Below are 11,942 nucleotides of genomic sequence, written 5' to 3'. Positions count from 1 at the left end.
AGAGAAAACACCCCCGCCCGCTCATCTCCATTTGGCCACGACCGGCACGATCTCTTGGCCACGTTATGTGCCATCCGCCCAGGTCTTCGCCGGGTCACGTTGCCTTTTGCCGCCTCACCGTTTACCCCAATGGCCCCACAGCGTATTACCGCCAGTCCAGCACCTAATCCATCGTACCATCCTCAGACATTAAAGCCACTCGAAACTCCAAACATGTCCTTGCCGTACAGATAAAGTGACCAGGGGTGCTCATCCGCTCCAATGCCACGCTCCGACAACAATGCTATTTTTAGTATCAAATAATCAACTAATCTAATTGAAAAATGTCAAACAGTTCGGGAGCTTGGTCACAGACTATTCACAGTGAAGAGTAACTTACACTAGTAATATACACGCTATCCTAGACTATATTACTACCTTTATAGTGGCTAGTCATAGTGGGGAGTATCATATACTAGTATCATGCATTTGATATTAGTGTATAATATTACCTCCATAGTGCATAATATCACATAGTAGTATCATAGATGATACTCCCTCCGTTCAGAATTACTCGTCGCAGAAATGGATGTATCTAGATGTATTTTAGTTCTAGATACATCAATTTTCGCGACAAGTAATTCCGAACGGAGGGAGTATTATTTATGGCCATGCAAGACACAAAGTAGCACAACATTAATTATGATACGGTATCTACCTATGTTACTCTAATCCTCTCTCTCTTCTTTAATTACCTGCCACATAAGCTTGTTTGCTAGTCTCAATGCATGATACCGGTTATGTTACCCCCACTATGGCCAGCCGACATATGTGTAGTGTCATGCAAAGCTTCATTTATTAGGTTATGGACTCATTTTGTGTTGGTATGTGTGATGTTACCTATAGAATGGGTAACTAGCTTTTACTCAATTTACCTCTCTCCTCATTAACTCATTGCCACGTAGAAAAATTTGCCGAGCTGGACCCGTTGTTACTCTTGAAATTGCTCCCACTGTGGCCACTCACAGAGAGGAGTACTCATTATGCGAGGGATCTAGCCATAGCCTAACTAGGTCCCCACTATTACGAGTAACTTTTCTGTCCGCAAAATAAACATCTTTGACTTTTAAGATGTTCTCCAACATGGGGAGTCATTGAACCTAGGTTTTACTAAGACCACAATTTGATTTCTGAAATATTTAGCTTTAAAGATTTTCTGTCATAAACCCTATTGAGTTTCAAGCTTCCACCACCATTTAGTCATAAGAGTAATGTTCTGCTTTTCTAAATCAAGGACACCAAGCCCACCTTTCTTCTTGGTCCTACAAATGATCTTTCATTTCATCATATGGTATTTATGTTTATTTCCACCTCCTTCCCACAAACACACCTACGACGCATATCAAGATTTTTCGAAAACGTTTTATTGAATAAGAACATTGACATGAGATAAGAAGGGATCCGTGATAAACTTGAGATAACAAGAGTTAGTCTAGCCCCAGAGGAAGTTGTACTCCCAATTCAAGTGTCCAATCCTGTAATCACCTTGGCTTCAAGGAAACTACGATCACTAGATCTAAGAGAGGAAAAAGTCACATGCACACCCAAATATTTCATAGGGAGAGATCCCACCTGACAGCCAAACAAGTGTGATTAAAATTCAGTGATAGTGTTGTGACTACCCACTGAAAATATTTCACTCTTACTATATTTGACTTTTAAGCTAGACGTCAACTCAAACATGAACAAGAGGAGCTTCAAGTTGATAGCTTTGTCAGGCTCATGGTTAATGCGCAAAACAGTGTCATCCGCATACTGGAGCACTGCAACTCCATTTTCAATCAAGTCAGGGGCCATGCCCACAATCATTTGATTGCTTTGGGCTTTCAAAATCATTCTGGCTAGACACTCAACAACCATGTTAAACAAAATGGAGAGAATGGCTTAACACAATCGTACCATTTATCGCAAAAGCCCTTAACACGATGGCAAGATACAAGGAAGTCACAATTGACTTTGTCATAGGTTTTTCGAAAATCAAGTTTAATCAGTATGGCGATCACGTTGAGCGGGAGCATGATGCAAAATCGGATGTAGGGATTCCTCGTAGCGCATCAAAGCATCTTGAACCGAGAAGTTCATACCCAGCTCAAAGATGATCTTATTGAGCATCAGTGGCTACTCCACATCAATTTATAGTGTGCTTTTATCATGCTCTTTACTTCATTTGAATCCTTCTGTTGTTTGACTTTGAATAATTTTGTTTGTAGACTTTAAATTTGTAATATCCATGAAATGTGTGAACCTTAATTATTATGTTTGAGTTTAATATGTGTGCTAATATGTAGTTGGAATGTAGTATGTAAACTAAAACTAGGAAGATTTGATGAAGAAAAACACGGAGTTAAGTTTAGAGGATCGGCTAGGAACCACAATTTTTTAGAGAAACAAATATAATGAGTTAAAGGATAAAAGGCCATATATAGGCCTAAATTATAAGGAATCAGTTAGAGATGCTCTAATGAATCAGTGACACAATGATACAATATGTACCAAGTTTCTTGAGACAGTTGAATACGAATTTCAAATTTGAATAAACAGAGCTCTGCAGGTTCTGTTCCTTTATTACAAACACTGCTCTGGTGATCATCTAGTGTCGAGCTACAGCAGTAGAGCAGGTGGTATGAACAACAGAAGACGTAGGTAGGAGCAGATAGTAGCAGTAGTACATCGATCTTGGTTCCGGCGAGACAACAGAGCTGGCCGGGACGCTCACGCCGTCGAGCGCTTCACGTTCTTGGCCCAGATTATGTGCCCGTACGGCATGAGGTGGCAGACCGGCGTGCCGCCGGGCTTGGTGCCAAGGAGCTTGAAGGACACGTGCTCTGGGTTCCACAGGGACGTGTCGGTGTGGCACACGGTGGCGATGGTCACCGCGTCGCCGCCGCGAGCGCCCTCCATGTCCACCATGTACGCCCTGGACGGGCCGGTGGTGTGGCACCGGTACACGGTGTACGGGTAGGCCTCGTCGTGGCACGCCACGAAGACAGGCCCCCCCTCCACCGGCCGCACGGAGCGGACGGCGTACGTCTGCAGCGGGGCGCCGGCGCGGGGCAGCGTCGACGTCACCGGCCTGATGTCGCGGGTCCCCAGCACTCCCATGGCGCGCTCCACCAGGGCCTCCAGCGAAGTCGCGCAGAACTTGGACTCGCCGGCGATGGTCGGCGACTCGCAGGCGCGCAGCGTCGCCTCCATGCTGGCCACCGTGGCGGAGTCTGACGCGACGCCGAACGTCGCGAGGACGCCTGGCAGCGCGGCCGTCGTGAACGGGACGGAGTCGGCGACCTGGCGCGGCAGGAAACCGAGAGCGGCGGGAGTCGCCGGGGGGAAGCGGAATGGGAGCCTCTTGCCGACGCGCACCGCCTCCTCGTGAAAGAATACCGTCGTCGTCTCCGCCTTGCCGCCCCTAGCCATGGACGCCCCGCTTCCAGCGGGGCTGCTGCTCGGCGCCTTGTATTCATCGGTGGCGCCACGGCGTTCGTCGGCGCCGCTGTAGTTGTCGTAGTCGAAGCCCCCCGCTCCGGAGGCGGCGCCGGTGCGCTTGCTTGGTTCATCATCGGACGACGAGCGGCTGTAATCACGGTAGTCGAAGGGGGGCCTGTCCTCGGGGTCTCTTACGAAGCTGGTGGCTTCTGTGTGCAGTTCAACACCCACGCGTACGCGTGCATGCATTTTTGTGTTTGGTGATCAATCAAACTCGAGAGAAGAAGACAGTTAACGGAGGGCGACGAGGAACATGCAAGACAGACCTGCTGCAGGTTGTTTGAGGAGGCGGAGAACGGCGTCGGGCAATGGCGAGTGCGGCAGCACGGCGCGCCAGAACACCTCCGCCGTCGCCGGCGCTGCGTGGCCCAGCTGCCCTCCAGCCTGAACCTGAGACGTAACGCAAGCGGCAGTATTGGCCGTTAGCACCAGTTTGCCAAAATAAAGAAGATGCAGGCGTTGCTCAGTGGCTTCTTCGGCCATTACCGCGACCAGGGTGGCAGCGAGGAGGGCGACGAGGAAGCGCGCCATGGATGTGCGCTAGGTGAGAGGTCGAGAGGTTGTACTACTTGGGAGTGATGATGCGATCAGGCGAGGTACTTATAGGCGTCGTCGGCTCGACGGGGAGGTGTTTCATTGACGGCGACGCCAAACAGAAAAGCTCTCGATGTGAGCTGTGCGATCGCATGGTACGTGCGGCACCGGAGAATATAATCCTGGGCGTGACATCCGACGATCCGCGCGCGAATGGCGTGCTGTGTGGCGCGGCAGCGTCAGGTTCGCGTTCGCCTTCGTGTGCGGTGCGGTGCTCGCCGTCCACGCAGCTGCAGTTAACTTTGCGGGGCTTCGGGAGGTCCGGGAAAATAATCCCATACGACCTGGTCTCACGCTTCATCTCGTAAGACCTACTCTAGAGGATGCCACGTGTTCTTCACCAATCTTGATGCACCCTTCTTCCTCAATCCTCCTTCCCAAACTTCACGCGTCCAGCGTCCAGCGTCATGAATCCTAACAGTCTCCTACATGGCCTCGCGCCCCTCGCCGGCAGGCCCGGCACCGTAGAAAAGCTAGCCATCTAGTGCACCGACGGGCATGCTGGATAGCTTGGGCTTCATCAATTAAACATCAAATCTCGAAATAGCGGAGACAAAATACAGATCAGGCATATACACATTGGAGACATTCGATTCAATAGCTATGGTGTATTAGTAGCGACTATGGAAGTGATTCCGCCAATCTCTTGCCCTGTAGCGGGCTGGCAGAGGTGTGACCGGCAGCTCAGAGTGAGGAGCAGCTGCACCTAATGCGGCGACAGTTAATCAGCTAGAGGCACGGCGGCACGGCGGACAGATGATTTGAATACAAAGCAGTGGAAGCTTGTCTCATAGGTTTGGCTGCCGTAGCAGTCATGGCGGGTGGATCTGCGTGTGTCTATTCAACTTGATGAGTGAGCTAGGAACGGCTGTGAGCCGCTATGCCGGCAGACACAGGAAATAAATTGCAAGGAGGATTGGGGAAGAAGGGATGCATTAAGATTGGTGGAGTACACGTGGGATCCTCTAGCGAGGGTCTTATGAGATGAAGCGTGAGACCAGGTTGTATAGGATTATTTTCCGGAGGTCTGTGGCAAGGAATTTGGTGTTGCAGGGTCATAGACGATGTCCCCGTTGGTCTGAACGCATGCCTGATTGAAGTATCGGAACAACTTAAAGTGAGGGGTTGTCCCGAGAAAGCACTCGCAAGATGTGACGAAGTTTGCAATGTGAAGAACCCTCTTTGACGGGATGTGGTGTAACTGGCAGTTGTAGAAGTGCAGCAGCTGATACGTCTCCAACGTATCTATAGTTTTTGATTGCTCCATGCTATATTATCTTCTGTTTTGGACATTATTGGGCTTTATTATACACTTTTATATTATTTTTGGGACTAACCTATTAACCGGAGGCCCAGCCCAGAATTGCTGTTTTTTGCCTATTTCAGAGTTTCGCAGAAAAAGAATATCAAACGGAGTCCAAACGGAATGAAACCTTCGGGAACGTGATTTTCGGAACGAACATGATCCAGAGGACTTGGACCCTACGTCAAGAAAGCTACCAGGAAGCCACGAGGTAGGGGGCGCGCCCTCCACCCTCGTGGGCCCCACGTTGCTCCACCGACGTACTCCTTCCTCCTATATATACCTACGTACCCCCAAACGATCAGATACGGAGCCAAAAACCTAATTCCACCGCCGCAACCTTCTATATCCGTGAGATCCCATCTTGGGGCCTGTTCCGGAGCTCCGTCGGAGGGGGCATCGATCACGGAGGGCTTCTACATCAACACCATAGCCTCTCCGATGAAGTGTGAGTAGTTTACCTCAGACATTCGGGTCCATAGTTATTAGCTAGATGGCTCTTCTCTCTTTTTGGATCTCAATACAATGTTCTCCCCCTCTCTTGTGGAGATCTATTCGATGTAATCTTCTTTTGCGGTGTGTTTGTTGAGACCGATGAATTGTGGGTTTATGACCAAGTTTATCTATGAACAATATTTGAATCTTCTGAATTCTTTTATGTATGATTGGTTATCTTTGCAAGTCTCTTCGAATTATCGGTTTGGTTTGTCCTACTAGATTGATCTTTCTTGCAATGGGAGAAATGCTTAGCTTTTGGGTTCAATCTTGCGGTGTCCTTTCCCAGTGACAGTAGGGGTAGCAAGGCACGTATTGTATTGTTGCCATCGAGGATAACAAGATGGGGTTTATATCATATTGCATGAGTTTATCCCTCTACATCATGTCATCTTGCTTAAAGCATTATTCTGTTCTTATGAACTTAATAATCTAGATGCATGCTGGATATCGGTCGATGTGTGGAGTAATAGTAGTAGATGCAGGCAGGAGTCGGTCTACTTGTTTCGGACGTGATGCCTATATACATGATCATGCCTAGATATTCTCATAACTATGCTTAATTCTGTCAATTGCTCAACAGTAATTTGTTCACCCACCGTAAATATTTATGCTCTCGAGAGAAGCCACTAGTGAAACCTATGGTCCCCGGGTCTATTTTCCATCATATTAATCTTCTAACACTTAGCTATTTCCGTTGCCTTTTATTTTACTTTGCATCTTTATCAAAAAAATACCAAAAATATTATCTTATCATATCTATCAGATCTCACTCTCGTAAGTGACCGTGTAGGGACTGACAACCCCTTATCGCGTTGGTTGCGAAGATTTATTTGTGTTGTGTAGGTGCGAGGGACTCGTGTGTAGCCTCCTACTGGATTGATACCTTGGTTCTCAAAAACTGAGGGAAATACTTACGCTACTTTGCTGCATCACCCTTTTCTCTTCAAGGGAAAACCAACGGAGTGCTCAAGAGGTAGCAAGAAGGATTTCTGGCGCCGTTGCCGGGGAGGTCTACACAAAAGTCAACATACCAAGTACCCATCACAAACCCTTATCTCCCGCATTACATTATTCGCCATTTGCCTCTCGTTTTCCTCTCCCCCACTTCATCCTTGCCGTTTTATTCGCCCTCTCTTTTTCGTTCGCCTCTTTTTCGCTTGCTTCTTGTTTGCTCGTGTGTTCGGTTGCTTGTTTGTCATGATGGCTCAAGATAATACCAAATTGTGTGACTTTACCAATATCAACAATAATGATTTCCTTAGCACTCCGATTGCTCCTCTTACCGATACTGAATCTTGTGAAATCAATGCTGCTTTGTTGAATCTTGTCATGAAAGATCAATTCGCCGGCCTTCCTAGTGAAGATGCCGCTACTCATCTAAATAGCTTCGTTGATTTGTGTGATATGCAAAAAAAGAAAGATGTTGACAATGATATTGTTAAATTGAAGCTATTTCCTTTTTCGCTTAGAGATCGTGCTAAAGCTTTGTTTTCGTCTTTGCCTAAAAATAGTATTGATTCTTGGAACAATTGCAAAGATGATTTTATCTCTAAGTATTTTCCTCCCGCTAAAATCATATCTCTTAGAAACGATATTATGAATTTTAAGCAACTCGATCATGAACATGTTGCACAAGCTTGGGAGAGGATGAAATTAATGATACGTAATTGCCCTACGCATGGTTTGAATTTATGGATGATTATACAAAAAATTTATGCCGGATTGAATTTTGCTTCTAGAAATCTTTTAGATTCGGCCGCAGGAGGCACTTTTATGGAAATCACTTTAGGAGAAGCTACTAAACTCCTAGATAATATTATGGTTAATTATTCTCAATGGCACACTGAAAGATCTACTAATAGAAAAGTGCATGCGATAGAAGAAATTAATGTTCTGAGTGGAAAGATGGATGAACTTATGAAATTATTTGCTACTAAGAGTGTTTTTTCTGATCCCAATGATATGCCTTTGTCTACTTTGATTGAGAATAATAATGAATCTTTGGATGTAAATTTTGTTGGTAGGAATAATTTTGGTAACAACGCGTATAGAGGAAACTTTAATCCTAGGCCTTATCCTAGTAATTCCTCTAATAATTATGGTAATTCCTACAACAATTCTTATGGAAATTTTAATAAGATGCCCTCTGAATTTGAGACTAGTGTTAAGGAATTTATGAATTCGCAAAAGAATTTCAATGCTTTGCTTGAAGAAAAATTGCTTAAAGTTGATGAATTGGCTAGGAACGTTGATAGAATTTCTCTTGATGTTGATTCTTTGAAACTTAGACTTATTCCACCTAAGCATAATATCAATGAGTCTCTCAAAGCCATGAGAATTTCCATTGATGAGTGCAAAGAAAGAACCGCTAGGATGCGTGCTAAGAAAGATAGTTTTGTGAAAGCGTGTTCTTCTAGTTTCGATGAAAATAAAGATGAAGATCTAAAGGTTATTGATGTGTCCCCTATTAAATCTTTGTTTTGCAATATGAATCTTGATAATGATGGGACTGAATATGATCCACCTTTACCTAGAAGGCGTTCCAGAAATTCGGAGTTTTTAGATCTTAATGCTAAAATTGATAAAAGTGGGATTGAAGAGATCAAAACATTAGATATTAATGAACCCACTATCTTGGATTTCAAGGAATTTAATTATGATAATTGCTCTTTGATAGATTGTATTTCCTTTTTGCAATCCGTGCTAAATTCTCCTCATGCTTATAGTCAAAATAAAGCCTTTACCAAACATATCGTTGATGCTTTGATGCAATCTTATGAAGAAAAACTTGAGTTGGAAGTTTCTATCCCTAGAAAACTTTATGATGAGTGGGAACCTACTATTAAAATTAAAATTAAAGATCATGAATGCTATGCTTTGTGTGATTTGGGTGCTAGTGTTTCCACGATTCCAAAAACTTTGTGCGATTTGCTAGGTTTCCGTGATTTTGATGATTGCTCTTTAAACTTGCACCTTGCGGATTCCACTTATAAGAAACCTATGGGAAGAATTAATGATGTTCTTATTGTTGCAAATAGGAACTATGTGCCTGTAGATTTTATTGTTCTTGACATAGATTGCAATCCTTCATGTCCTATTATTCTTGGTAGACCTTTCCTTAGAACGATTGGTGCAATTATTGATATGAAGGAAGGGAATATTAGATTCCAATTTCCATTAAAGAAAGGCATGGAACACTTCCCTAGAAACAAAATAAAATTACCATATGAATCTATTATGAGAGCCACTTATGGATTGCCTACCAAAGATGGCACTACCTAGATCTATCCTTGCTATTATGCCTAGCTAGGGGTGTTAAACGATAGCGCTTGTTGGGAGGCAACCCAATTTTATTTTTAGTTTTTTTGCTTTTTGCTTCTGTTTAGGAATAAATATTTGTTCTATCCTCAGGTTAGATGTGTTTTATGTTTTAATTAGTGTTTGTGCCAAGTTAAACCTATAGGATCTTCTTGGATGATAGTTATTTGACCTTGCAGAAAATTCCAGAAACTTTCTGTTCACGAAAATAATTGTTAAAAATCACCACAAGGTGATAAAATATTGATTCAAATTGCTGCTGATCAATAAACAAATTGTCTAGGTCGTCCTATTTTTTATGATGTTTTGGAGTTCCAGAAGTTTGCGTTAGTTACGGATTACTACAGACTGTTCTGTTTTTGACAGATTCGGTTTTTCGTGTGTTGTTTGCTTATTTTGATGAATCTATGGCTAGTAAAAGAGTTTATAAACCATAGAGAAGTTGGAATACAGTAGGTTTAACACCAATATAAATAAATAATGAGTTCATTACAGTACCTTGGAGTGGTCTTTTGTTTTCTTTCACTAACGGAGCTCACGAGATTTTCTGCTGAGTTTTGTGTTGTGAAGTTTTCAAGTTTTGGGTGAAAGATTTGATGGATTATGGAACAAGGAGTGGCAAGAGCCTAAGCTTGGCGATGCCCATGGCACCCCCAAGATAATCTAAGGACACCTAAAAGCCAAAGCTTGGGGATGCCCCGGAAGGCATCCCCTCTTTCGTCTACTTCCATCAGTAACTTTACTTGGAGCTATATTTTTATTCACCACATGATATGTGTTTTGCTTGGAGCGTCTTGTATGATTTGAGTCTTTGCTTTTTAGTTTACCACAATCATCTTTGCTGTACACACCTTTTGAGAGAGACACACATGATTCGGAAATTATTAGAATACTCTATGTGCTTCACTTATATCTTTTGAGTTATATAGTTTTTGCTCTAGTACTTCACTTATATCTTTTAGAGCACGGTGGTGGATTTGTTTTATAGAAGCTATTGATCTCTCATGCTTCACTTAGATTATTTTGAGAGTATTAAATAGCATGGTAATTTGCTTAAATAATCCTAATATGCTAGGTATTCAAGATTAGTAAAAACTTTCTTATGAGTGTGATGAATACTAAGATAAGTTTGATACTTGATGATTGTTTTGAGACATGGAGGTAGTGATATCAAAGTTGCGCTAGTTGAGTAGTTGTGAATTTGAGAAATACTTGTGTTGAAGTTTGCAAGTCCCGTAGCATGCACGTATGGTAAACGTTATGTAACAAATTTGAAACATGAGGTGTTCTTTCAGTGTCTTCCTTATGAGTGGCGGTCGGGGACGAGCGATGGTCTTTTCCTACCAATCTATCCCCCTAGGAGCATGCGCGTAGTGCTTGGTTTTTTATGACTTGTAGATTTTTGCAATAAGTATGTGAGTTCTTTATGACTAATGTTGAGTCCATGGATTATACGCACTCTCACCTTTCCATCATTGCTAGCCTCTTCGGTACCGTGCATTGCCATTTCTCACATTGAGAGTTGGTGCAAACTTCGCCGGTGCATCCAAACCCTGTGATATGATATGCTCTTTCACACATAAACCTCCTTATATCTTCCTCAAAACAGCCACCATACCTACCTATTATGGCATTTCCATAGCCATTCCGATATATATTGCCATGCAACTTTCCACCGTTCCGTTTATCATGACACTTTCATCATTGTCATATTGCTTTGCATGATCATGTAGTTGACATAGTATTTGTGGCAAAGCCACCGTTCATAATTCTTTCATACATGTCACTCTTGGTTCATTGCCTGTCCCGGTATACCGCCGAAGGCATTCATATAGAGTCATACTTTGTTCTAGTATCGAGTTGTAATCATTGAGTTGTAAATAAATAGAAGTGTGATGATCATCATTTTCTAGAGCATTGTCCCAAGTGAGGAATTAAAAAAGAGAGAAAGGCCATAAAAAAAGAGAAGGCCCAAAAAAATGAGAGAAAAAGAGAGAAGGGACAATGTTACTATTCTTTTACCACACTTGTGCTTCAAAGTAGCACCATAATCTTCATGATAGAGAGTCTCTTGTTTTGTCACTTTCATATACTAGTGGGAATTTTTCATTATAGAACTTGGCTTGTATATTCCAACAATGGGCCTCCTCAAGTGCCCTAGGTCTTCGTGAGCAAGCAAGTTGGATGCACACCCACTTAGTTTCTTTTGTTGAGCTTTCATATATTTATAGCTCTAGTGCATCCGTTGCATGGCAATCCCTACTCCTTGCATTAACATCAATCGATGGGCATCTCCATAGCTCATTGATTAGCCTCGTTGATGTGAGACTTTCTCCTTTTTTGTTTTCTCCACATAACCCCCATCATTATATTATATTCCACCCATAGTGCTATATCCATGGCTCACGCTCATGTATTGCATGAAGGTTGAAAAGGTTTGAGATTACTAAAGTATGAAACAATTGCTTGGCTTGTCATCGGGGTTGTGCATGATGAGAGCATTCGTGTGTGACGAAAATGGAGCATGACTAAACTATATGATTTTGTAGGGATGAACTTTCTTTGGCCATGTTATTTTGAGAGGACATAATTGCTTAGTTAGTATGCTTGAAGTATTATTATTTTTATGTCAATATTGAACTTTTTATCTTGAATCTTTCGGATCTGCATATTCATACCACAATTAAGAAGAATTACATTGAAATTA

General features: G+C 43.0%; 1 protein-coding gene across 2 annotated transcripts; it reads right to left on the bottom strand.

The window, feature by feature from the left end:
- Positions 1 to 2,495: 2,495 nt before the first annotated feature.
- On the bottom strand, positions 2,496 to 4,083 carry LOC123168968 (protein RAFTIN 1B-like). Of its 2 annotated transcripts, none has more exons than NM_001426799.1 (3): positions 4,009 to 4,083; positions 3,789 to 3,912; positions 2,496 to 3,671 (listed from the first exon to the last, which is right to left on the bottom strand). In NM_001426799.1, exons 1-3 carry the CDS (start codon positions 4,051 to 4,053, stop codon positions 2,752 to 2,754), a joined length of 1,089 nt encoding a protein of 362 aa, NP_001413728.1. In that variant the 5' UTR covers positions 4,054 to 4,083; the 3' UTR covers positions 2,496 to 2,751. The 2 variants fall into 2 exon arrangements, with proteins under 2 accessions (NP_001413728.1, NP_001413729.1); NM_001426800.1 differs by having other exon boundaries at positions 2,496 to 3,668.
- Positions 4,084 to 11,942: the final 7,859 nt, after the last annotated feature.

The sequence above is a fragment of the Triticum aestivum genome, chromosome 7D, assembly GCF_018294505.1.
Source record: "Triticum aestivum cultivar Chinese Spring chromosome 7D, IWGSC CS RefSeq v2.1, whole genome shotgun sequence".
Classification (NCBI taxonomy): Eukaryota; Viridiplantae; Streptophyta; class Magnoliopsida; order Poales; family Poaceae; genus Triticum; species Triticum aestivum.
Note: the sequence above shows the minus strand (reverse complement) of the source record. Positions and strands in the feature narration are given on the sequence as shown.